The sequence below is a fragment of the Chaetura pelagica genome, unplaced genomic scaffold (genome assembly GCF_000747805.2).
Source record: "Chaetura pelagica isolate M959 unplaced genomic scaffold, ChaPel_1.0 scaffold2435, whole genome shotgun sequence".
NCBI classification, from domain to species: Eukaryota; Metazoa; Chordata; class Aves; order Apodiformes; family Apodidae; genus Chaetura; species Chaetura pelagica.
This window is the reverse complement of record NW_009953259.1, coordinates 3,023-3,992: the sequence shown is the minus strand read 5'-3', so window position 1 is coordinate 3,992 and position 970 is coordinate 3,023. Positions and strand designations below refer to the sequence as shown.

General features: G+C 65.4%; 1 protein-coding gene across 1 annotated transcript in view; it reads right to left on the bottom strand.

Annotated features, from left to right (window-relative positions):
- Positions 1-6: 6 nt before the first annotated feature.
- MARS (methionyl-tRNA synthetase) overlaps positions 7-970 on the bottom strand; it is a gene marked incomplete at its 5' end in the record, with an annotated part of 3,967 nt that continues 3,003 nt past the window's right edge. Inside the window, 5 exons of the mRNA XM_009997872.1 lie at positions 7-159; positions 241-342; positions 439-465; positions 574-645; positions 730-913. Coding sequence (XP_009996174.1) covers positions 7-159; positions 241-342; positions 439-465; positions 574-645; positions 730-913 — 538 coding nt within the window. The remainder of the gene's footprint in view (positions 160-240; positions 343-438; positions 466-573; positions 646-729; positions 914-970) is intronic.

Below are 970 nucleotides of genomic sequence, written 5' to 3'. Positions count from 1 at the left end.
GGGCTGCTACTTCTTCCTCTTCCCCTTGGGCACGGAGACTTCGGGGGTTTTGCCCTCAGCAAGTGCCAGCTGCTTCTTCAGCTCCAGCAGCTTCGCCACCTCCACGTCCACCTGGGCCTTCTCGGCCTTGTTGGCCTTGAGCTGCCGAACGTGGTTGCCCTGTGGGAGGGGGGAAGTGATGAGTCTGGAAGGGGTGGGGGGTGTCAGGGCAATTCAAGACCAGCCCCCTCCCCTGCTGACCTGCTTGGCCACTTCCTCTGTCAGCACCTGGATCAGCTGTGGGTCACCTGGAGTTGGGGGGGTTGCTGCAGGGCAGGCTGAGGCTGGGGGGGCCTGTTTAGCCTGTGGAAGGACAGAAATGGGTCCCAGCCCCCCGGGGCTGAGCTCTGTGCCCACCCCCCTGGGTGCTGCAGCCCCGAGGCAGAGCCAGGGAGTTACCTGGGACTCTACAACAAAGTCTTCAGGCTGGGAAAGGAGAGACAGCGAGTGAGGAGGGACAGAAAGCAGAGGTGGGAAGGCTGAGAGGTTGCCAGGGGTGGAAGAGCTGTGGGGGCTCTGCAGCCCCCCCCTCACCTGGCCTCCCCCAAAGCGTTTGCGCAGGGCTTCGATCTGATCGTTCTCCAGCTTCTGGAAAAGGGGGCTCACCTGGAGCCAAGACAAAAGAGGGGTCACCCTTGCAGGGTCAGCACCCCCATCCCCCCCTAGGCACAGCCCACCCCCCACACCTACAGTGCCCACGCGGTGCCCGGGGGGCAGGGTGCAGGTGAGGCTGTGGCTCAGGACGAAGCAGTCGGGGGGGATGCAGAGCTGCCCCTGGATGGCTGCGCTGACACTGGGCATGTAGGGCTGCAGCAGCACGGCCAGCAGGGCCGCCATGGTCACTGCCACGCCCGTCACCGTGCCCGCGCGCTGCCTGCGGGGCGGGACAACATCAGAGCAGCTCCCAGACCCAACACCCCCAGCCCTCCTT